Source organism: Microcaecilia unicolor, chromosome 6 (genome assembly GCF_901765095.1).
Source record: "Microcaecilia unicolor chromosome 6, aMicUni1.1, whole genome shotgun sequence".
NCBI classification, from domain to species: Eukaryota; Metazoa; Chordata; class Amphibia; order Gymnophiona; family Siphonopidae; genus Microcaecilia; species Microcaecilia unicolor.
Window position 1 is genome coordinate 174,483,480 of NC_044036.1, and position 23,168 is coordinate 174,506,647.

Here is a 23,168-nt window from a genome sequence, read left to right on the forward strand (position 1 = left end):
GGTCTTTGCAGCAATGTTCTTGAGGCCAGAAGCCGTGCATCAGGACACCTTCCGGAAACTTGTATCATGGACTGTAAATCCTACCACCTTTGAGCAATGAGCATAACTCCTTCTCCTTCGGGGCCGTGAATGCTGCCTCTGCAGCATCTTCAGTTTCAACCGATCTGGGGTGCAAAGATCCGATCTGGTAATTGAAAAGAGGATTTTCTACATGGCAATGGCCACCATGGCTACTGAGCCACTGTGCTGGCTCCATATCAAATTGTTTAATGACTTTGGAAGAGATCTGTGAAGGAAGATATTAATGAAGGTAGTTCCTTATTTTATTTATTTATTTTTTTTTACATTCTCTTGTAGTGTGCCGCTTGGTGTGCTATGGTCATTATTATTAGGTTGGGTCTGGTTGCACATGCTTGAAGTCCCAGATCCTGCTCTTGTCCCACACTACGGAACTGGAGTGATGCTCTTTGGCCTCTCTGCAGTGGTGGAACTCGTGGCTGAACCATTCTGGGTTCTGGCCCAGGCACATTTGTTTGTAAGGCTAAAGGTGAGTACATCAGAACGGGATGTACTAAGGTGCAAGTAAAAAGGCATTCGGATAGGAATAAAGGACATTTTATGAGTTTGTGCTTTGGAACATTAAGGGAGTTATTTAAAAGTATGTCCATATGTAACTAGCACTGTTTAGATATGTAGATTGCATACATATGTAAATGATGCTTCCTGAAAGCAACTATTTACATGTACAGATCCACACCACACCACACAGAGATATCAACATGTTGTAGAGGTATGGTTTAGGCATGCCTTGGGCAGGACAAAATTCCTTTGTAAAATGTGGAAAACATGTATAGAAATAAACATTTATGGGAAAAAATAATTTCCCTAGTCAGTTTTACACCAACTTAGTCGTGCACATTTTTTTTTTAAGTGCTTGTTTTGGTCAGTGTTTTACATAAGTGGCCCTTTACTAAAGTTTAGTGTGTGCTAAGTGCCATGCGGCCCATAGGTATAAGATAGGATGCACAGCATTTAGCATGTGCTAAGCTTTAGTAAAAGGACCCCTTTAGGGAGTAATTCTTAATTATGCCTCCAATATGAAACAAATGAAAATCGTGGCCTCACAACTTAATTGGCAGCACTTAACTTCTAGGTTGGTAAAATAGGACAGCTTACCCGTAGCAGTTATGCCATTTATACATGGATGGTGTGAAATCTCTGCTTCCATGTGGAACTACTAACATTTCCATGTGGAAGCTGCCGGGTTCATGTCACTTATTTTTAACTTTGTAAAGTGGCTTATTCTACTGTGCATGCCAGGAAATACACATATCTACTTCAGAGGACCATGCAGTACTGGTGTGGGGACTTACTCTGAAATTCACTCAATTATGTTCCAAACACTCCCAACTCTTGTAATTCACACAACTTTTAAATCTTCACATTAGCTTTGTTACTTTACTAACGGGGATCATCAGAGTAACAGCATATACCATTTGGGAACAGCGTCCCATGTACTCATGGTGCTGTACACATCGTCATTGATCTACCCGTAGCTCTTGAATAATTTTTCTTTTTTGAACTTTTTTTTTATATAATCCTTAACAATCATATTCTAAAAAGCTTATAGCTTTAACTTTTGAGATGCATATTGATACTACTTAACTTTGGCAGCGATTTTTCACCCGAGTCATAATCCTTCTTCAGGGAAGAGGTTCTCTAGGGAAAAGGCATAATATCAATTGACTGCTTACATCTCCATAAATAACTTAATTTCTTTATATTCATTACATGGACTGTGAGTCTACCATCTCATAGTTTGCTCCTGCATATGTAAAATAGCCTATTAAATAGCTCACAGCTGATTAGAACTCCCATTCCTGATAGGGCAGCATACCTAAGCTACCACCAATCACATTAGTGACCACCAATCGATTTCTGAGTTCAACCCACCAGGTTAAAGCTATAAGCTTGTTAGAACTCTGATTGGTCTCCAGACATAGCTGTAGAATATAGATATGGATTGGTGATTTCGGATTGTACATTGAGCGGTGTTGCTTGCATTTTGTAACTACAACTTGTTATTGTGTGAATAAAAATATATTAAAAAAAAAAAAAAAGAACTCTGATGATTCCTGTTAGTAATGTAACAAAGCTAATGTGAAGATTTAAAAGTTGTGTGATTCTGGACTGTGTGAATTACAAGAGTTGGGAGTGTTTGGGACAGAATTGAGGAAATACACATATGCACATCCTTACAGATCTTTTTACTAAAGGCACTGGGTCAGACTTGGGGTCCATGTAGCCCAATATCCTCTTTCCAACAGTGGCCAATCCAGGTCACAAGTACCTGACAGAGTCCCAAAAGTGGTAAGATTCCATGCAACTTAAACTCAGGGAATAGCAGTGGTTGCCCTGGGTCTCCCTTACTAATGGTGTATGGACTAAAACTCCTGGAATTTGTCCAAACCTTTTTTTAAACCCAACTGCATTAACTTTTTACCACATGCTCTGGCAATGAGTTACAGAGCTTAACCATACATTGAGTGAAAAGAATATTTTCTTCTATTTGTTGTAAATGTACTAACTACTATGTACCTTCATGGGGCATCCCCTCTTTTTTGTATATTTGAAAAGAGTAAACAGTCGATTTCACATTTACTCATTCACTACATTTCATTCTCAACATTATATGTAAAATGGGCCTTCACAGGTTTTAATCTCAAATTCAGTAATTTCCCAGTAGATCCTGTATCCATGAATTAAGTAAAACAGTCAAAATGGGTTCCAAAGGATAGGGATGTTGCCAAAAGCCTTCTTTACCCAGTGCTTTTTTGAATTGGTGGTGTAGGCAGTGCTGTACCAAGGGCTGTGCGAGTGATGCAAATAAGGAGAGAGACAAAAATTGCTCCCAGCCCATCATCTCCTCTCTTTGGTGGTGGTGAAGTAGGCAGGAGGAAGGGCACTAAGTGGGCGAGTTGCAGAAGATGCAACTAATGTAACTCGGTACAGTCCTGGATGTAAGAGTTACATGCTGATGTTGCTTGTATAGTTAGAATTGCCAGATTTACTCTTATTAAAATAGATTAATTTGGCATCAGAAAATTTTCTGGTGTGCATGTTCATTTGGGATTGCCCAATATTGAGGAAGAAATCCTTATAAAAAATATAAAGATGATAATGTGTTAGAACTTACTAGTTTTTGTGGTTTATTGTACTTTTTGTGGTTTATTGTACTTAACCCTCCATTGCCCCAGGTACAAAATAAGTACCTGTATATAATATGTAAACCACTTTGATTGTAACCACAGAAAGACAGTATATCAAATCCCTTTCCTTTCCGTAAACACAATTTTTGTGTTTTCTCAGGTGATTGCTGAAAGCCTTTCCATAATAAGTAAATGCTGCTTGACAGTAATTTTGGTTGTTCTGTATCCTCACTGGGGACTTCTCATCTTTTCTGTGTCTCAGGTAAGCACAAAAGGAAACAGAGAGGGGGAGGCAGAGCATTGTCCCGCAGAGTCACATGTGCAAATGTTCAAAGTCTGGTTAACGAGACGATGGTGTGCTTGTAATCACCGAGTTTTGGTGTAATAGAAAGCGAGGTTTGATTGTGACCAAACAAGCTTCAGAACAGACAGTATTGAGAGAGAAAAAATAACGGTTGCAGGGAGGAAGATGTAAGAAAATGCTTCTGTACTGAGAGCGGTAGAAACCTAGAATAGTTTGCCTGTGGATATTGTAGCAACCAAAAATGTGAAAAAAATTGCATTTTTTTTGTTTGCAGCTTCTATACACAAGTCTTCTGGTGATCTGCTATGTTATATATTTTCTGAACTTTCTTGGTTCACCTGAAGCATTGAGAAAATCGTTTCCCATTTACAGAGTGACAGATTTGCTGCCTCATTTTGTGGAAGATCAGGTAAGGAGTTAAAGAGAGTGGATACTTCCTCCTTTTTTATATGGTAACAACCCCTGGACTGCAGCCCTAATGACAGGAGTACTTGAATGTCATTCCAGGCTTTTCTTAACTGGAAACAGGCCAAACTTACCTGGAGTTTCTTTAAGCAGTCATTCCTGAAGCAGATCTTGACAGAGGGTGAGTAGGGTCAATAGATTCAACTTGTCCAAGTTCAGACTTTTGCATAGATCCACACTCTTTAACAGAACTGAACCACAAGTCAGGTGTATTTTATGAGAATCAGGTCCCAATAAGATATGGAAACCTCATGTACCAAACTGAACCACAAGTCAGGTATATTTTATGAGAATCAGACCTCAATAGGATATGGAAATCTTGTGTACCAAACGTTTTATCATTCTAGTAGCTGTGTTTGTCTCAGAGATGGGGTTCTGTGTAGATTGTGACTCCTTTCATTATGCCAACATAAAAATAATAAAAAATACTTAATGAGCTTTTAAGATCAGATAGGTGCCATCTTCATGTACGTATACATGGAATGAGAGAAGGCTTCTACCAAGTACAGTTTGTAGCATACCTTCATAATGATGAGGATTACCCTAGTTGGGGATAATTGTGTGGAAAAAGGACTTTTATAAAATTGCACAGTGTTATATGTGCACACACAGACAAGATGGTATGTACTTAGGCACAGGAGATGTACGTGTGTGTTAAATGCATACACACATTTACAACCGTTTCAGACCCTCCCTTTACCTAATCTTCAAACACTAAGAACTATACCTGTTATCATGAGATGAAATGATTATTTCATTACCATACTCTGTTAGCCGCATTGAGCCTGCGAATCGGTGGGAAAATGTGGAATACAAGTGCAATAAATAAATAAAATGTATAATTTAGGCGTGACCGCTTACACAAGCCATGTAGCTGGTGTAAGCACTCATGCTTAAATTGCTATAAAATGCACATAATTTGTACTATTCTATAATTTATGTGTAACTGTTCACCTTGCTTCAGTGTGCCCCCCACCTTCAAACCATGCACCATTGTATTTAGGTGCCATTTCATCACCACATGGATAGAATATTGGAATTTAGTTACATGAGTGCAAGCATAAAAGCATATATACTGATATTCTGGTCATTTATGCATGTTTTTGGCACCTGAATATTGGTATTTTCTTGGTAAAAATACCCCCTTGGTGTAGTCTTGTTTGTTAATGGGTGATAACACAAGGGGTGGTTACATGAAAACTGATCTAATATCACATTTGTAAAAATACCCTAGTGGATATTTTCAAGGGTAAAATGCTGACTTAATTGTGTAAATGGGCCCTTATACTGACCACTGAAAAAGATAGAATGGCATGTACTTTGCCGGAAGGTGCGTACAGGCTCTGAGTTTGGGTGCCCTGAGGGGTAAAAGTTGGCAGGTACACATGTAGATTATAAAAAAAAAATGCCAGTCTATGTGCCTGTTTGAATAATCCAGATGTGGACGTTTTTTTTACATCTGGTTGAGATTGGGTATAAGTCTGCACAATAGGCAGGATTTCTGCTGCTTAAGTTAATATTTTATCAAGACACATAGGTGTTTACTTTCTCTCATAAACCAGGTGCCCTGTTATATAATTACCTGCATCATGTTTGTTCTAAGAAATGGCAGAAAAGGCTCTATTTGTGCATTGTAGCACTATGAGTGCTTCAGTTTCTTGGCCTCCATTTTGTATCACATAATTGCCCTAGAAGTGTTTTTTGGCAGTTTTATCCTGTACTAGCAAAGCTGCTAACTAGCTGTCAGCAGTTAAAGAAAACTTTTAATCCAGTCCTTCCGTTGACAAAATCAAAACTACATACCCTTGTAGACATAGACTAAGGTGCTGGGCTTGTCGTAGATAAGGAGGATGGCTGCAGCTGGAGGATTCAGAATTCTTTCTAGCCCTTCCCAGTCCCCTGAGCTGTCTACTTCTGATGCAGGAAAGAAGTTGGATTGAGTTAAGTGTTTAGAAGTAGATTTACTAAAAAGTGCAACTGTGCTTGCATTTTATGCAATGAGATTTCTTTACTAATAATGAGCATAAAAATGTTAGAGCGGAGTGAAGGAAGTTGCCTAATAGTGCAGTGGCTTAGGAATAAAGGGAATTGAGTTTGTTTCCCAATGCAGCTTTTTGTGACTCTGGGCAAAGACTCTTAACCTTCCATTGCCCCAGATACAAAATAAGTACTTATTTGTAATATGTTTTCATTATGTAGTTTCCCACTATTCCAGAACTTGTGGGATAGTTGTGTCCATCAACCAGCAGGTGGAGATAGAGAACTGAAAACTGAGCTGAGATGTATCTCTCTTGGCATCCAGTCCAGCTCCTCAGTATTTTCTGTCTCCAGCAGGTGGATGGACACACTTTTCAGCCTCTGGTTTTGAATGATTTGCTCCTGGTCCAGTGAGTCAACTGGTTCCCAGTTGAGCTTTGCAGGTGGCTTGAGTCTGCAGAGTCATATCTGGAGGTCTTCAAATCCCTTTCTCTGGTGCCCTTCGAATTTACCTCTTCCCTCCCATCACCTCTCCCACCTGTGGAGCTCTCCTTTTCCAGTAAAACAACAGTTATGCAGTGTTCCTGGTGTGGGAATCGCTGGCCAGCATCGGGGCATTGCAGTGCATGCAAGCCGGGAATCTCCTGGGATGTGGAGGAAATGGGTGGCGGTGACAGCACATCTTCGGATTTTGCGCAGGGCCGGTGTGTGGTTTTATACAGGAAAGCATGGGAACAGGTGCCATTTTGCCAGTGGTTGTTGCCCAGGAATTTGACTGTTGGGAGTTCCTTTCCGATAACACAATGGGAGATGGTGACAACGGACACCAGCAAGTCGGGTTGGTGGAGCTCATTACAAGTTCCATCTGGCACAGGGCTCTTGGATGGAATAGGAGTCTCGCTGGTCAATAAATCACTTGGAGCTCAGGGCACTGAAAGTCCTGTGCCAGGAATTAACCCAGATCCCCTTTTCATGGCAGTGCACATCATTCGATACTGGGCTGCCCCTGATGTCTGTTGCCAGTTTATCAGCAAACTGTCCGGTACCAGAGATTTACAAGAATCATTAACATTGTTTAGTGGCCAAACTGATGTCTAAGATGTTTACAACCATCAAAATGTAGGGATGAATGGGAAAGAAGCCCGTATTTTTCTCAGGCACCAGGATACCAGACCAGCCTCCAGTACAGAGGGTGGTGGAATAAGAGATCCTCAGTCTGTAGTATTTATTTTGTTCAGTTAGGTTTGTAGAAAAATGCTGAAAATCAAGCGCAAATGGGATTCCATAATTTTACTACTATAACTCATCAATTGGATAAATTATGTCAGAGAGAGAAAGGAGTTAACATACCTGGGTTTAACAAAGGTTTGAGCTGGATTTATCCTTGGGTATGATCAAAAAGTATAGGATCTATTATTTGGAATCCTGCCTGGTACTTGTGACTAGGGGATGGCTGTCATTTGTAACAAAATGTCATTCACTAATAGTGCGCACTCTTCACAACATTCACATTTGTTTGCTTTATATCTGTAGGTGAACGATATGTCATGACGTTTTTGAACGTGTTAAGCTTTGGAGACCAAGGTAAGCATGTAGCACACCTATTTAGAGAGAGTTTACCAGTTATTAATTCCTCTTTGTTTTTGTAGATTTTTTTTTTTTTTTTTTAGCATGTTGAGACCATACCATTTTGAGGAACAATTTTAAATTGACTATGCAGGTTCTAGGTCTACAAGGTCATTTTTTTTTTATTATTATTTTCAACTACAAATCCAAACTCTGGAAAGAAAATGCAGTACGTATTGTGACACTTCAGTACACAGCATCATAATTTGTATAAATCAACATAAATGGGTAACAATACAGCAAATATATCTCCCACCCCCACCCCCTTCTTATTGCACTGGGCTTGCTGGTATTCACTTATGCTGTTAAGGAAGTGATAGTTAAATTGAATTTGAACACCAGCCTACTGGCCGAGTAACAAGTGGCTGTGTCATTACTACATCTTATGCACCAGACACAGTGAGACAATTTGTGGGACCAGTGTTCTTTATTGCTACCAGCACACACAGTATATTGCTGATGACCCGACACGGCTGTGTTTCGGCAGAAAGATCGTCTGCATCAGGGGTCTGATAATGTGAACAGCTGGTGAATGTTCAGATATGAAAAAAGCATCGATTAGGTAACTTACAATGGCAAAATAACAGTGGAACAACACACTCTAGCTTGGAGCCATGCACTACCACAAACTGCTGTAGTGCTGACTGTCCACGTTATCAGACCTCTGACGCAGGCAATCTTTCTGCCGAAACACGGCTGTGTCAGGTCATCAGCATTCTACTGTGTCTGCTCGTAGCAATAAAGAGCATTGGTTGCACAAAGTTGCTCCATTTCCTCACTGTGTCTGGTGCCCTTGATCTTCCTTGTAAGGTTTTGGTCCTTCTCTGCTGCTTGCTTTATTAGTACATTTTTTTATAATGAACAAAATGGTAGAAACCTGTATGAGGTCTGGTGATCACTGACTAATGAAAAACGGTGACTAAATTGTTCTTTAAGATCACCATTGACCAGTAGATTTCTGTTAAAGGGCCTCGGAGATTATTAAACAAGTTGCGAAATCTAGTTGTTAGGGGTGTTAAGCTTAAGCATTAGCAACATTTCTCCAATGGTAATGGAGCTGGAGAAAACGAGACCAAACAGAAGCAGTATGGTATAAAAGCTCATTAATGCTCAGAGATACTGCAGCTCAAATATTGTAAAATCTGTCTTGGCCACATTAGGCGGCAGTGATCAAAAATGCAAACTTGTCCCAAGCTATCTGAAATTCAGGTATGTTTTCGTCTCCACCGCTTCCACAGGAGGCCGTTCCACGAATTCACCACCCTTTCTGTGAATACGTATTTCCTCAGGCTGCTTCTGAGTCTATCCCCTTTCACTTTTATTCTATGCCCCCTCGCTCTGGATCTTCCTTTGAATTGAAAAAGACTCACCTCCTGTGCATTTATGCTGTGTAAGTATTTAAATGACTCTGTCATATCTCCCCTCTCCCGCCTTTCTCCAAAATATACATATTAAGATTTTTAATTCTGTCCCCATACACTTTTATGATGAAGACCACTGACCATTTTTGCAGCTGCCCTCTGGACTGACTCCATTCTGTTTATAACATTTTGAAGGTGAGGTCTCCATAATTGTAGACAATATTCTAAATGAGGTCTTGCCAGAGTCTTATACAGGGGCATCATCACATCCTTTTTCCTACTGGCCATTCCTCTCCCTGTGCACTGAAGCATTCTTTTAGCTTTTGCCATCACCTTTTCTACCTGTTTGGCCACTTTAAGCTCATCACATATAATCACACCCCTTTCGTGCACAAAAGCTGTTCATCCCCTAAACTGTACCGCTCCTTTGGGTTTTTGTAGCCCAAATGCATGACCCTGCATTTTTAAATCTAAGCTGCCAAATTCTAGACCATTCCTCTAGCTTCACTAAGTCCTTCCTCATGTTATCCATACCATCAGGAGTGTCTACCCTATTGCAGATTTTGGTATCATCTGCAAAGAGGCAAACCTTACCAGACTGCCCTTCAGCAATATCGCTTACAAAAATGTTAAAAGGAACCAAACCTTGTGGCACATCACTGGTAACATCCCTTTCCTTAGAATGAGCTCCATTTACCACTACCCTCTGTCGCCTTCCACTCAATCACTTCCTAACCCAGTCAGTTTCTTAAGGACCCATACTGAGGGCACTCGGTTTGTTTATTAGTTGTCTATGCAGAACCATATCAAAGGCTTTGCTAAAATCTAAATATACCATGTCTATAGCTCTCCCTCGATCCAACTGTCTGCCCAGTCAAAGAAATAATCAGATTTGTCTGACAAGACCTGCCTCTAGTGAAACCATGTTGCCTTGGGTCCTGCAATCCATTAGATTCCAAAAACTTTACTATTCTCTGTTTTAAAAGTGTTTCTATTAATTTACTACAAAAGTCAGACTTTCCAGCCTGTAGTTCCCAACTTCTTCCTTTCATTTTTGTGGAGAGGGACTTCTCCAGTCCTCTGGGACTGCACCTAACTCTAGAGAAGCATTGAAAAGGTCAGCCAGCATAGCTGCTAGAACTTCCCTAAGTTCCTTCAGTATTCTCAGATGTATGCCATCCGGCCCCATCGCTTTGTCCACCTTTAGTTTAGCCACCTCCTCTTCATCATAAGAGCTTCAAGCCGTGTCATCTTTGAAACCAGTAGCATGTACTGCTATAGAAATGAGAACTGAAAGGGGAGAACGTCCAGAAGCTTCCATACAGGGTGTTTGGAAGGTTACTAAATGTGCTGAAGCAGTATTGCAGGGGCCAGTACATTAACTTTGTGTGAGTTTTAACAGCAGGTGGTCCCTAAAATAGATGAAGTAGATACTTGAATGAGTTAGTTTGAGAGCCATAAGAAACATCTGGAATTAAGGATGACTCGATTTTTGCATTGGCAACTGGAATTATTGGAGAATCAGCTTAGAACTTCCAGTCTGAGACTTTTGAATTTTCCTGCTTGTTTCTGCAGAGATACTGCTGAGGAAATATTTTATTTTTATTTCCATATATAGCTCGCACATTAACTAGGTGGGTACTTATTTTGTTTTGGTGATGTTTTGTTTTATGTGATTTTAAGGGGCTCTTTACAAAAGCACTGTTAAGTCTAAGTGCTTTGAACATGTGCCTCATAATCTCTTTTAAGGAGATGTTACTGTTGTCTTCATGCTGATTCGGTTGAATAAACGTTTTGACTAAGGTCAGGGTGATGTAGCTGTGAATGTGCTGTCATCTAAGTTTAATGAATCTATCAATTTCTTGGAAGCTAATCGGTATGACATTTTGTCATGTGCTAATGTGGTCACCTGCTGTTCTGAGAGGGATAAAACAAATGTATTAAGATAGATTTTTGTTGTTGTTTTGTGGGGAGAAAATTAACATTTTTCCTGATGATGTTTCTAGGGTCACGCAAGTAAGATGTAAGCAAGTTTTTTTTTCTTTTTGTTTTTTTTCCCAAGAACTTTGGCCCTCGGTGGGACTTTTTGTTTCTTGACATTTCCTCCCTCAAAATGCCTTATTACATTTCCTGTTGCCAATTCATATTTTAGAGGGGATATTGTTAGATCGCCACATAGTTTAACTAGGTAAATATGAATATAATTTGATTTCTTGTAATTCTTTTATTATATTTTTCTCCTTTATGTATTCTGTCGCTAGATTTAGGCTTTTGCTTTAGATTGACTACTGATTGTACATTAAATTGAATTGGAGCTAAAAAAAAAGTGGGAGGGGGGGGGAGATACTAAGCTTGATGGACCCTTGGTCTAACCTAGTATGGCAATTTTTATGTTCTTATGAAGAGAGCTGGAGGGGTGGAGGTTAAGGAAGGGGTGGGTTTAGAGAAAGAGTACATGGGTGGGTGGTAGAGAGAGACACACACAGCAGTGCAATCCCATAATAGAAGAGAGTGCAAGAAGGGAGAAGGAAGGAGTGAAATGAGGATGGCAGGGAATAGATGAGGAGAATGGAAGGGTGGGGAGTGCAAGAAGGAAGGTGGCATAGGATAGAGAGAAGGAAAGTGTTCAAGAAGGTGGGAGGGAGTGAGTCAGTACAGGAGGAAAGGGAAACAAGGTATATTTTCCTCAACACATCTTCCCTGCTCCCCCCTTCACCTACACATACACTACTCCTACATACCACCAATATATACATCCTCCCTTAGGCACAAACACCTCACTCTCCGATATGACCCCCTCCCAACCCGAGATAACATCTCTACTTGCTCCATGTAGATAAATACACACATCGTACCACAGATACAAAGACACCTCATATACACAATCTTTCACCACCCATACCCCATACTATCTCTACCAATGCACACACACACTCCTGCTGCCCTACTGAGAGACATTTAACCCTGGCTGTTTCAACATAGTCTGCCTTAGTCTGCAAATGTTGACAAGGGGAAATGCACCATATGCCACACTGTAAGTGCTTACTTTTAAAAATGATTTTATGGCTGCCATTGGTCACTTGGCCACTCCTTTTCTGTCATACTGATTTTTGCATTGTACAATTAAGGAGGGCCATATTACTGGGTTGAGCGCACAGATCTTTGGTAGTAACTGGAGGTAGATATTAGGTAGTTTCACTGCTGGACCTTGTGAAGAATGGTTTCAGGTATGTGATTGCTTGGCAAGTTAGTATCACTGGTTCATTTGCCTAGTAATCAAGGGGATTCTTTGGTTATTTTATCATACACCGTAGTAAATTCTGGTACAGCTCTTGCAATTTAGGCTACTAACTGCACTGTAATACTCCTTTTCCTTTCCATTCTTACAGGTGTATATGATATAGTGAATAATCTTGGTTCATTGGTTGCCAGGTTTATATTCTTGCCGATAGAGGAGAGTTTCTACATTTTCTTTGCTAGGGTGCTTGAGAGGGGAAAGGATATAAAGCACCAAAAACAGGTTGGTCTGGGCATAGGGCTGGGATTCTTGTAAGATGTGGTGCTCTCTTCATGATGTTTTAAACCTAATAAATTGAGAAGTTTGTGGCTTGGATATTTTTATGTTCCTTAACCTTTTATTTAGAAAAGGAGAGTAATTGACATAATCTGTATATAATTGCGCAAAAAGAATGTTGCCAAATGCTGTCAACACAAACTTATCTGTTCATTAAACTATATAGTGGCAGTCATATTGTAAGGCTTTTTGTCAGATTTCTATGAGGGTTAAATGTAAAGTAATGCCTCCACCTCTGTAATACATCAATGGATGTTGTCAGTGCTAAGGCACTGCACATGTTCCCTTGTTCTTTGAAATCTCTTCCTTCACCTCGGTTAGTGAGAAGTGTCCGTTGTGAAATGGAAAGTGGGAATGTGAACCAGGATTCCCAAAGCAGGACCACAGAAGTGATGAAGTAAAACAAAATTTATTGAAAAACAAAATGACTTGACAGAATGTTGTGTTTCGGCCAGAAGGCCTGTATCAGGAGTCTGTATACTTGATTTGAAAACATGAAAGTCCAGGAGTAGCAACGATTGATTGTGATGGTCTTTAGAAAGACTGTTGTAGTGAAGTATGTTCATGATCAAGTCCTACTTCACTACAACGGTCTTTCTAAAGACCATCACAATCAATCGTCGCTACTCCTGGACTTTCATGTTTTCAAATCAAGTATACAGACTCCTGATATAGGCTTTCTGGACGAAACACAACGTTGTGTCAAGTCATTTTGTTTTTCAATAAATTTTCTTTTACTTCATCACTTCTGTGGTCCTGCTTTGGGAATCCTGGTTCATATTCCCACTTTCCTCTTCGTTTGAGTTTCTCCTTGGGATTTCTTGAGTTCTCCACGTACGTGGATTCTCATTGTGAAATGGAAGCATGCAGTGAGCACTCATGTATGCGATTTTAAGCAACGTACCTTGATAGAAATTCTGACTGTTGAAGGAATCCCTCCAGTTGAAATTCACTGTCATATTCCAAGTGTATCAGCAATTTCCCTTTGAGTGATCCTGTGTTTCTCCTTTACAAGTTCACCAAACTTTCTCATGTGAGGCTTGTTTGTTGCTGTCACGTCTTCCACTTCATTTTTTATCACACAAATCATCCCTTTCTGATCCACGATCTTTACATTTTTTGGCTCAGCGATGCACAGTACTTGCATGAACAGTCATCACTGTCACTGTAAGCAACTTGCATATGACAGTGAGTTTCAGTTGGAGTGATTCCTTCAACAGTCAGAAATTCTATTATGGCACGTTGCTTAAATCACACCGAGCACTCACTTCATGCTTCCATGTCACAAGCAATAGCAAAACAGCCTCTTCACACAGACACTTCTTGCCAACTGACGTGAAGGAAGAGATTTCAATGAACAAGTGAACAGATGCTATTGCTCCTTTGTATGAAGAAGTTAAAGAAATGTATTAATCCATGGTATATTGATACATTGAGGTTGTTTAAAAGAAATTGTGGAAGATTAGAGAGGCGCTGGAGCAAGAATAGAGATCAGGAATATAAGAATTGGAGATATGAAATCAGACAGTATAAATTGGCGGTGACTATTGCTAAAAGAAAAAAAATTATTATGAGCATAGAATAGAAAATCTGATAACCTGCAGAAAGAAACTTTAAAAATATTTACAGAATTAACTAAAACTAATACCACACTTTCAATCTCTGCATCATTTCAACCTGAAGCTAAGGATTTAGTCCAATTCTTTTGATTGAAAGTTAGCAAAATCAGGCAATTGTTTGATGTAACTGAACAAAATACATCTTTGTTAGGAACAACTTTGGATACTCTGGTGGAAAAATACACCTAAAAAGGTGGCGTCAAACATGACGCCTAGAGTTAAAGACAAACACTGCCTGTGGCACTTTTGAGACTGGAACCCGATTCACTATTCTTTTTCTCAAGCATAGAATGGAGAAAAAAAGGATTAGTGAATTAGACCTACAGTTTGCTGCCGCAGTGAGTCACTGAGGGGCCCTTGTACCAAGCCGCATAAGTGTCTACGCACACCCAATGCGCACCAAAATGGAGTTGAGCCCGGCTACCCCGTGGCTCTTGCGGTAATTTCATTTTTGGTGTGCGTCTGATACACGCATCTGAAAAATAATTTTTATTTTCGGACTCATATTGGGCAAGCTCCAAGTGGCATTTGACGCACGTAGGTCATTACCACCTGGTTACTGCATGAGTCTTTACTGCTAGGTCAATGGCTGGTGATAAGAACTGTTCAGAAGGAATAGATCCTAAGGAGCTTAGCTGAGATTGGGTGGCGGAGCCAGCCGGTGGTGGGAGGCGAGGATAGTGCTGGGCAGACTTATACGGTCTGTGCCAGAGCCAGTGGTGGGAGGCGGGGCTGGTGGTTGGGAGGCGGGGATAATGCTGGGCAGACTTATACGGTCTGTGCCCTGAAGAGGACAGGTACAAATCAAAGTAGGGTATACACAAAAAGTAGCACATATGAGTTTGTCTTGTTGGGCAGACTGGATGGACCATGCAGGTCTTTTTTTGCCGTCATTTACTATGTTACTATGTTACCCAAAATGGACGTGCAACAATTTTCATTTTGCCGCACGTCCATTTTTGGCAAAAATAAAAAAAAGTCCTTTTTTTACAGGTGCACTGAAAAATGATTCTGTTCGCACCCGAAACACGCATCCACACTACCGCAGGCCATTTTTCAGCGCACCTTAGGAAAAGGACCTCTAAGTTACCACCCTCAGATTGGGCAGATGGCAAAGGTGTAAGGATAAATACACTTATTTTAAATGTGCACTGCCTGGCATGGTGCTGCTCATGGCAGCTCAAGGACATTATGGATGCCACCGCTGCTCTATACTACCTCAGAGTGGAGGTAGGGGAGATGAAGAAACAGGATAGAGAGATGGAGAAGGAAATGGAGAGAGGAGAGGTTAAGGTTGAGGGGGGAAGATTGAGAGAAGAGATGAAGGGTCAGAGAAGAAAGTGATATGAGGAAAAGTGGAGACAGGAAGGCAGTGAGAAGCAGACAAGAGGATGATGGAGGGAGATGAGAAGAGCCTCCGGGATTAAACTTACACTCACACTAATTTCTTTGCATATACGTTGCAGGAAGATGTTGTCATAGCAGCAACTGTTTTAGAGTCCCTGTTGAAGCTGGTGCTTCTGATTGGAATGACCATTACCGTTTTTGGTTACGCCTACTCTCAGCTGGCCTTGGATATTTACGGGGGCTCCATGCTCAGTTCTGGCTCAGGTATGTTGAGAACTTCCTTGTCTCAGAAAATGGCAAATAGATCTGAATTTCCTAGTTTTGTTTCATTTTGTGTGTTATTTAGTAAAATGCACCTTTGCTTCTTGAGCTTTCAGCAGGTAAACGTTTTATTGTCCATGCACAGTTCTAGCGGTCTCCAGAGCTCTTGCACTATAAAATCATTCCTTTCTGTTTGTCTATTAAAAGATGTCAAAAACTAAAGTTTCAGTGCAAATGGTCTTGGAAGCATGTGAAGAGCAATTTTCTAACTGGACACCCGCCCACATTTATGCATCCCTTTCATGTGTAAATATACAGAACAGTAAGAATTTATTGTATAAGGGCCAGCGGGGCACCTAAGCACTTTGCTTTAACAGTGCACATGTAAGTGGCATAGCACATAAATGCAAGGGAGGGTAAACACATGGGCAGAGCATGGGTGGGACATGGCTGGGCCTCCTAAATACATGCATAACTTAAGAATACTATATTACGTATCCTGCCACATTTATGTGACTACAGTAGATCGTCAAAGTTAGTGTGATTGTGGGCACATAAATGTAAGTTGTATTGATACCCGGTTATATTAGCATTCTGTAATGGAATCTGGACCCTGAGATAAGAGCATTAGCGTTGCCATACCGTGTCAGATCGAAGGTCCATCAATCCCAGTATCCTGTTTCCAGTAGTAGCGAATCCAGGTCACAAGTACATGGCAAGATTCCAGAACAGTAAAACAGATTTTATGCTGCTTATCCTAGAAATAAGCAGTGGATTTTCACAAGTCCATCTTAATAATGGCTTATGAACTTTTCTTTTAGCACGTTAACAAAACCTTTTTTAAAACTCTGCTAAGCTAACTGCTTTTACCCCATTCTTTGACAACGAATTCCAGAGTTTAATTACACATTGAGTGAAGAAATAGTTTCTCTGGTTTGTTTTAAATCCAAAATTCCAGGAATAACATGTATGGAATGTTTGTACGTTTGGGAAGCTTGCCAGGTGCCCTTGGCCTGGATTGGCCGCTGTCGTGGACAGGATGCTGGGCTCGATGGACCCTTGGTCTTTTCCCAGCATGGCATTACTTATGTACTTATGTACTAGTTGCGTGTCCCCTAGTCCTAGTATTTTTGGAAAGAGTAAACAAGCGATTCACGTCTACCTGTTCCACTCCACTCAGTATTTTATAGAACTCTATCATATCTCCCCTCAGCCATTTTTTTTCTCCAAGCTGAAGAGCCCTAGCTGCTTTAGCCTTTCCTCATAAGGAAGTCATCCTATCCTCTTTATCATTTTTGTTGCCCTTCTCAGTACCTTTTCTAATTCCACTATATCTTTTTTGAGATGTGGTGACCAGAGTTGCACACAGTGTTTGAAGTGCAGTACAAAGGCATTATATTCTCATTTTTCGTTCCCTTTCCCTTTCCTAATAATGGTGTTATAGAATACTGTGTGGCACCGGGACAACTTTCATGGATGGTGTTTCAAGGAGATCTATGTCTACTACAATGGCTTTTTTTTTTTTTGGCTAGAAACATTTACATAAAACTTACACAAGACCACTAGTCATCTGTAGTATATTGGATGAAGTGAGTGGTTACAAAAGCATTTGCGCTAATCAGGTTTTATTGTGCACATTAGGATAATATTATGACAATTTGCTTAGGGTAGGAAGGCAAGCAGGCTACAGAGAAAGTCAGTTAACTCCTGTTTTTCAAAAACAGAAGAAGCTGAGTTTTTATTTGTCTTTAAACCTGAAGCACACAGTATTACTGTTACAAATTCTCACTCGTAAATATTGTGCCTTGTTGTAATAAGAGCTAAATAAATTTAACACTAAGGGGCCCTTTTACAAAGTCACACTGAAAAATGGCCAGCGGTAGTGTAGATGCGTGTTTTGGGTGCGCGCAGAATCATTTTTCAGTGCACCTGTAAAAAATGCCTTAAAAAAATTTTTTTTCCCAAAAATGGACATGCGGCAAAATGAAAATTGCGGCGCGTCCATTTTGGGTCTGAGACCTTACCACCAGCCATGGACCTAGCGGTAATAATCTACGCTCGTCAAATGCTACTTGGCGCTTGCCCAATACATGTGTCCGAAAATAAAAATGATTTTTTCAGACGCGCGTATTGGGCACGTGTCAAAAATGAAATTACCACAAGAGCAACGTGGTAGGCGGTAACTCCATTTCGGCATGCGTTGGGCGCCTGTAGATGTTTACGTGGCTTAGTAAAAGGGCCCCTAAGTAAACATGCTTCTTTTCGTTGTCTTTAGGTCCCAGTCTTTTACGCTGTTACAGTTTGTATGTCCTCCTGCTTGCTGTGAATGGAGTGACTGAATGTTTTACATTTGCATCAATGAGCAAAGAGCAAGTGGACAGGTGAGTGATGGGTATGGTGAAAAACAATCATGGGCTCTTTAGATTGTGATATGTGTGAAATAGAAAGACGCCTCTATATGGGGCATTTGTGGAGATGAATATTAGGTTTTAATATGACTGTGAGCCATATCTGTCATCAGTGGGTCTGAAATAAATGTGTATTTATGCAAACACTTTGGATTGTTTATGTAGGCACTTCAATTGAGGGGCCAGTCAGAAGCTGGATTGTCTGTGAATAACTCGCTGCATAATGTAATTCTGTTTTCATACTGTTTTCCTAGCAGGCAACAAGTGTATATATAAAATACAATATTTTAAGAAATAGTATTTTGCTGTGGGAGTCCAAGGATGCTTATTTAGTCAAATCCAAGCTAGTGAAATAAAACATATGAGCCCATTAAAATTGATGAGTGAGATCTGATGACAGTCTAGAGCTTTGGCTCTCAACCAGTCTGTGGGGCACACCCAACCAGTCTATTTTCAGGATATCCACGATAACTATACATAAGAGAGATTTGCATGCACTACAGTCTCTCATATTGTCATTGTGGATATTCTGAAAACCTGACTGGTTGGGTTTCTTCCAAGGACTGGGTTGAGAAGCACTGCTCTAGAGTCTGATCCAAAGCTTATTCCCAGGTGGGTACCAGTCCTGTAGAGCCGACGAGGGGACTGTGACTCGTAAAAGCTAATCACAGGTATATTTAGTCTAGTGAGAACAGATTGCCTATAACTTGTTTCTTACCTTTCTTTCGTTACACCCTTATGTCCTAAACCATGCTTTGAGCCATACTGCCTTGGTTTCTGCTTGGAAGCACTTGAAGCACATGAGTTGAGTGAGAGACTACCTGCCATGCAAACATAGCAGCTTTCTGATTCATTCTAAGATGATCAAAAGCCCCGCGCTGTTCCAAACAGTGCTCTAAAATAGCGCTGGAACAGCGTGGGGCACTATGATCAGAGATAATGCATGCAAATTTAACAGCGCAATTATCTCTGCTCATGGGGTAGAAGTGCGGGAGGATTGTGCCTTGAGCATGCGCTCAGCACAATCCTCCCGCACTTGTTTGACAGGTCTGGGCTGGAGACCAATGAAAAGAGAAGGATGCCCATTTTTAAATCGGAAGATGGACGTCCTCAACTGCCCTGTTGCAGGGACAGGCAAATTTCAAGGGGGTGTCGGAGGTATAGTGATGGGGCAGTTGAGGATGTCCAAAATTTGGCCGTTTCTGTGATGGGGCAGTTGAGGACATCCAAATTTTTTACGTTTCTGCAATGGGCAGTCAAGGATGTCCAAAATTGGATATTTCTATGAGAAACAGCTGGACGCTGATCATTGGGAATGAATGCGTTAAGCGCTGATTAGCATTCATTTGCAAGCTACTTGTGCTAAGAGCCATGTTTAGTGTGCATTTGCATGCTACTTGCGCTAAGAGCCCTCGAGTGCATTGTTTCACGCACGCACTTGAGGGCTCTGATCATGGGGTGGTAGCAAATGCCGGCGCTAGTATGGCGCTAGCAGCCTCTAGCGCCGGCATTTGCTTTTGATCATCTGCCTGTCAGTGCTCAGTGAAGCCAGAGAGTGAGTTTGGAGCTCTCAGATGAGATGAGTGTTCTGTATTATCTTTCTGGATTTTGTGATTTTCTTTTTTATGAATATTATAGGATGAGCGGACACTATGAGATTCAGCTCTGATATGCACAATTGTGTAATTTTTTTTAAATAATTGATTTGTTACTGAACAATTGCAATTTAAGAGTGAAAGAAAGATAGGTCTTTTTTTTTTTTTTTTTAAAGACAGGTGATGTTTAAAGACCACTTGTTTTAAAACTCACTTGTCCCCTTAAGATAATAAAACAATGCTGTATGTACATAATGAGGAATAATCAACAGCCGCTTCTTGAACTGTCTGTTATATTAAGGTGCTGCATTAAAACTGACCATTAAATTGTGGTAGATTTTGAACAAGAACCTCAAGAATAACAATTGTTTGGGTAAATTTTATTTTTTGCGCTCATTTAGTTCTAGTTGATTATGGGCCCCCTGGTTTGAATTCTGACAACATTTTATTTTAGAGTACAGAAATTTAAGTAAGGTATGTGCGATGTGTTTACTCCCATCAACAACTGTAAAAGACATGTGGAGGAGCATTTTCGATATGACGTTTAAATCTGACTTTGGATATTTTGCTCAAAACATCTCAAATTCAAGTACTGAAAATAGTGATTTTTGAAACAAATGCCTGTGTTTGCAAAGGCATGCTGTAGGCGCATTAGCGTTTTTAATGCATGTTAAAATGCTAATGCGCCTATAGGAATGTATTGGCGTGTTAGAATTTTAATGTGCCTTAACTTTATAGGCGCGTTAAAAACGCTAACGTGCCTTAGTAAACGTACCCCAAAAACATTTATCTTTTTGTTTTGAAAATGTCCATTTGTGAGATGTTTTTGTGCTCAGTGTTTCTATGTTTTTGGACCATTTTTGGACCCCCCCCCCCCCCCCCCGAAAAAAAAAACCATTCAAGTGCAAAATGCACAAAATCAAGCCATTGGGATGTATTCTTAGTAAACTGTGTCCAAAATGGAAAAAGCAGCAAACCTCTATGGGAAGCCAAAGAAGGAGAAGAGGATGACACAATGATTACCCAATGGGGAGTGAAGAATTGAAAATTCTTTATTGAAGCACCACAAAAAAACCCGACAAGGGGCCGTGTTTCGGCGGACACAGCCACCTGCTTCAGGATCAAAACAAACACTGATAACTAAACCGCTGTATATAGTGTCTGGTGCAACAACTAAGTGCTTCACAACACACATCGCAACACCGTTGACAAACTGTCCAGTGTGTAAGGCTAATGTAGAGAGACGCTTGGGGATGGGTGAGAAGTAGCACTGTTTTCACTGCAGCAGTGAGGGGCAGGGAGAAGTAGAGTGCAGGGGGGAGAGGCCACTGGAGTGCCGTGCTGGGAGAGGTAAGAAGAGGTGTTGGCTATATTTAGAATATGCTTAGTTGGTATTTCAGCGCTGATGCCTTACGCGTCCATTTACGCCAATGAAAACGTTTAGGCGCACTGGGCCATAGTCTGTAACTGGCGCCTACATTTTGGAATGCCCATGAACACTCCTTTCCCCATCCCTAACCACGCCCCTTTCCCCGCCACACGTTAGAAATTTGGCACACATCGTTACAGAATATGCTTAGCAAGTTGTGTACCTAAATTCTAATCAGTGCCAGTTAGTGCTCATTATTGCTTGTTAAATGCTGTTATCAGCACATTATTTATTTATTTAACACATTTATACCACACATTTTCCCACTAATTGTAGTGCAGGCTACAGTTCAGTAAAATACAATTAAACAATGTAATAATAAGATAGTAATCGAGTATGCAACGTATAAGACAACAGAGGTAATTTTGCTGTAACAAAGAAGAAGTAAGTTAGGTAGACTCTGGAAGGTAAGCCTTCTTGAACAGGGTGGTCTTCAGTAATTTCCTGAAATTTAGATGGTTCTGAATTTTTTGTTTTTTTTGTTACATTTGTACCCTGTGCTTTCCCACTCATGGCAGGCTCAATTCGGCTTACATGGGGCAATGGAGGGTTAAGTGACTTGCCCAGAGTCACAAGGAGCTGCCTGTGCCTGAAGTGGGAATCGAACTCAGTTCCTCAGGACCAAAGTCCACCACCCTAACCACTAGGCCACTCCTCCACTCTGATCTTAAGATTTTGAGTAGTGCATTCCATAGCTGTGTGCCTATGAATGAGAAGCTGGATGCGTAGGTAGATTTGTATTTAAGGCCGTTGCAATCTGGATAATGTAAATTTAGGAAGGATCGGGAAAAGCAGGAACTGTTTCTGGGTGGTAGATCTATTAGATTTAACATGTATCCAATTAGGCCAATTAAGTTACGCGTGGTGTTATAGAATCTCTGCACCAATTTTAGCACCTGAATCTAAGCGCAATTGGAACTGAACATGGTGATTTTAAATTTAGAAGTCAGTCTTGGAAAATATTTCATTGTACACTTTCAGTGTATGAACAACATTTTCTCATCTGCCGATTAAATGCGAATCTGAAGTCCCTTTTGATCGTCAAGAAGGACAATAAGTATTTATTAAGCATGATCTGTCATCACTGCATATTAATTTCAGGGAAACAATTGTTAAAATGCATTTTGTTTCCAATTAGCATTTTTGTTTTCTGAAGCCTAATGCTTTCCTGGCTGCAGATTGATGAGCTGTGGGGGTAACTAATTAGAAAGTGTGACAGCTGCAGAGTGAGTGTTTTAATGGAAAGACAGCAGGACTTGACGTTATCAGTGTAGGAAAACAACCTTGAGCTTCTTCTCCCTGATGTTCTCTGCTGAGACTGGAATGCTGGATGAATCTCTGCCTTAGTGAATTACTTTGTAGCAACAGTTTTAGCCGTAATATGCATGTGACTTTGTGAATTAATGTTGTTGTTGTGACAGTTGCTGAATGACAATGTAAGAAATCAGGCGTATTTTTTCAGAGGTATCTTTCCTTGGAAGGAAATGCTATGGTGAGGAGTGCCAAAATGTTACTTTAAAAACATTTTGTCACCTGACATTTTGGAGCAAGGGAAAAGTTACTTTTCTTTTCCTTTTTGTAGGCTGCTTTCTCATCAGCAATCAGTTTATCTGTCTGCCTGTCTTTACGTATCTTTTTAGGCATACCCTCCCCCCAATATTCCTGCATTTCCCCTGAGACACACACACTAACCTTCATCCATAGTCCATACCCTGGAAGCCCCAAATTTAATAAAAAGCATACCAATTCAAAACTTCCAGCCACTTGCAAATACCACTTAACACTACTCCACACATTCCACACACTCTCTCAGCCTTGCCACCCATTTATAACTGCCCCATCTACTCATTAAGCAGTTGTGGCCTCTCCAGTTACTCATTCATTCAGACCTCCTTTGCTCTTAATCCCCCCCAACCACACCCTCACTCTATCTGTAAAATACGTTTTGTGCAATGCTTAGAACATTCATTAATCTCAGTGAACTTGGAAGATA

At 40.5% G+C, this 23,168-nt stretch overlaps 1 protein-coding gene across 2 annotated transcripts in view; it reads left to right on the forward strand.

Annotated features, from left to right (window-relative positions):
- The window catches only part of RFT1 (RFT1 homolog), a 48,010-nt gene that overhangs the window by 19,068 nt on the left and 5,774 nt on the right, over positions 1-23,168 (forward strand). For both annotated transcript variants that reach the window (XM_030207245.1, XM_030207246.1), the window contains 8 exons: positions 358-547; positions 3,370-3,471; positions 3,788-3,922; positions 4,021-4,099; positions 7,489-7,539; positions 12,332-12,462; positions 15,602-15,746; positions 18,019-18,124. In XM_030207245.1, coding sequence (XP_030063105.1) covers positions 358-547; positions 3,370-3,471; positions 3,788-3,922; positions 4,021-4,099; positions 7,489-7,539; positions 12,332-12,462; positions 15,602-15,746; positions 18,019-18,124 — 939 coding nt within the window. The remainder of the gene's footprint in view (positions 1-357; positions 548-3,369; positions 3,472-3,787; positions 3,923-4,020; positions 4,100-7,488; positions 7,540-12,331; positions 12,463-15,601; positions 15,747-18,018; positions 18,125-23,168) is intronic.